The sequence below is a fragment of the Buceros rhinoceros genome, unplaced genomic scaffold (assembly GCF_000710305.1).
Source record: "Buceros rhinoceros silvestris isolate BGI_N320 unplaced genomic scaffold, ASM71030v1 scaffold31354, whole genome shotgun sequence".
Lineage (NCBI taxonomy): Eukaryota > Metazoa > Chordata > Aves > Bucerotiformes > Bucerotidae > Buceros > Buceros rhinoceros.
In genome coordinates, this window is record NW_010410595.1 from 40582 (window position 1) to 41528 (window position 947).

Genomic DNA, 947 nt, shown 5'->3' on the forward strand with positions numbered 1-947 from the left:
TGCGCTGCTGAGCTGTTGACAATGACACAGGCTGCAACCTGCTTTTCCAGGACCGCACTGCAGCCAGAACGTTTTCACCTGTCATTTAGTAGAAATTGTTGCCTTTGACAGATATGAAAATGACTGCTGCATGTTTACTCCTGCCAGACGTCTTTGGAGATGACTCCAGCCTGTTTGCTGCAGTGAATGAGGAGGTAGGAAACAGAGCATCAGCACTCTCGGTCTCTCTTCCTTTTATCAGCTGCCTGGGCACATCCCCTGGCCTTTCGGTGGCTCAGCTTGGTTCCTGGAAAAGGATGATGTTATCCTGCCTTTGGGTACAAGGCAAATGTTCACAAAAATCGTAGCTCAATTCAAAGCAGTGTTTTTAGGCTTACTAGATTCTCTTGACCTGTCCACCAAAGCGATGCTGTGGCATCATGTGAAGTATCCTTTTTACAAATGTAGGTGAAGGCAGTGACACCAGTGCTGGAAGTAAAAAACCCCTTCGACGTGAACTCGTGCGAGTTTGTGCTGTACATCGAACGAGAAGAGGTAGCCCAGCTCGCTGACTGCACCATGGCCCTGGCCGCGCTGCTGGCTGCGTTTCACGTGTTCGATATTCCCTGCCCCAGGAGAATCCACCGGACGCTGAGCTTCCTGGAGTCCCTGGTCTTGGAGGCGCGGAGCCCGGCAGCCCTGCCCAGCCAGGTAACAAGAGGGCTGGAGGCCCCGGGCTCCGCCAGCAGCTGAGGGTGTAACACAACACTCCTCTCGGCAGCATTTGACATTTTGTCAAAGTAAATCCCTCTGTTGTGACGGTAAATCAGGGTGTATGTATACTTGTAGCAGTTCTGTTTAATAATCCCCCTCCCCCTTCTTTTTTAATTGTACTGGCTACTTTTTAAAAATTTAAACCCTAAGCATTTTCATTATTTGAAGTGGAAACTCTAGAGCAGTCTAGAGGC

The 947-nt window shown here is 49.7% G+C and overlaps 1 protein-coding gene across 1 annotated transcript in view; it reads left to right on the plus strand.

Annotated features, from left to right (window-relative positions):
* SAMD3 (sterile alpha motif domain containing 3) overlaps nucleotides 1–732 on the plus strand; it is a 20513-nt gene extending 19781 nt beyond the window's left edge. The window contains exons 9-10 of the mRNA XM_010135699.1: nucleotides 112–194; nucleotides 448–732. Of these exons, the coding sequence (XP_010134001.1) occupies nucleotides 112–194; nucleotides 448–732 (368 nt within the window). The remainder of the gene's footprint in view (nucleotides 1–111; nucleotides 195–447) is intronic.
* Nucleotides 733–947: the final 215 nt, after the last annotated feature.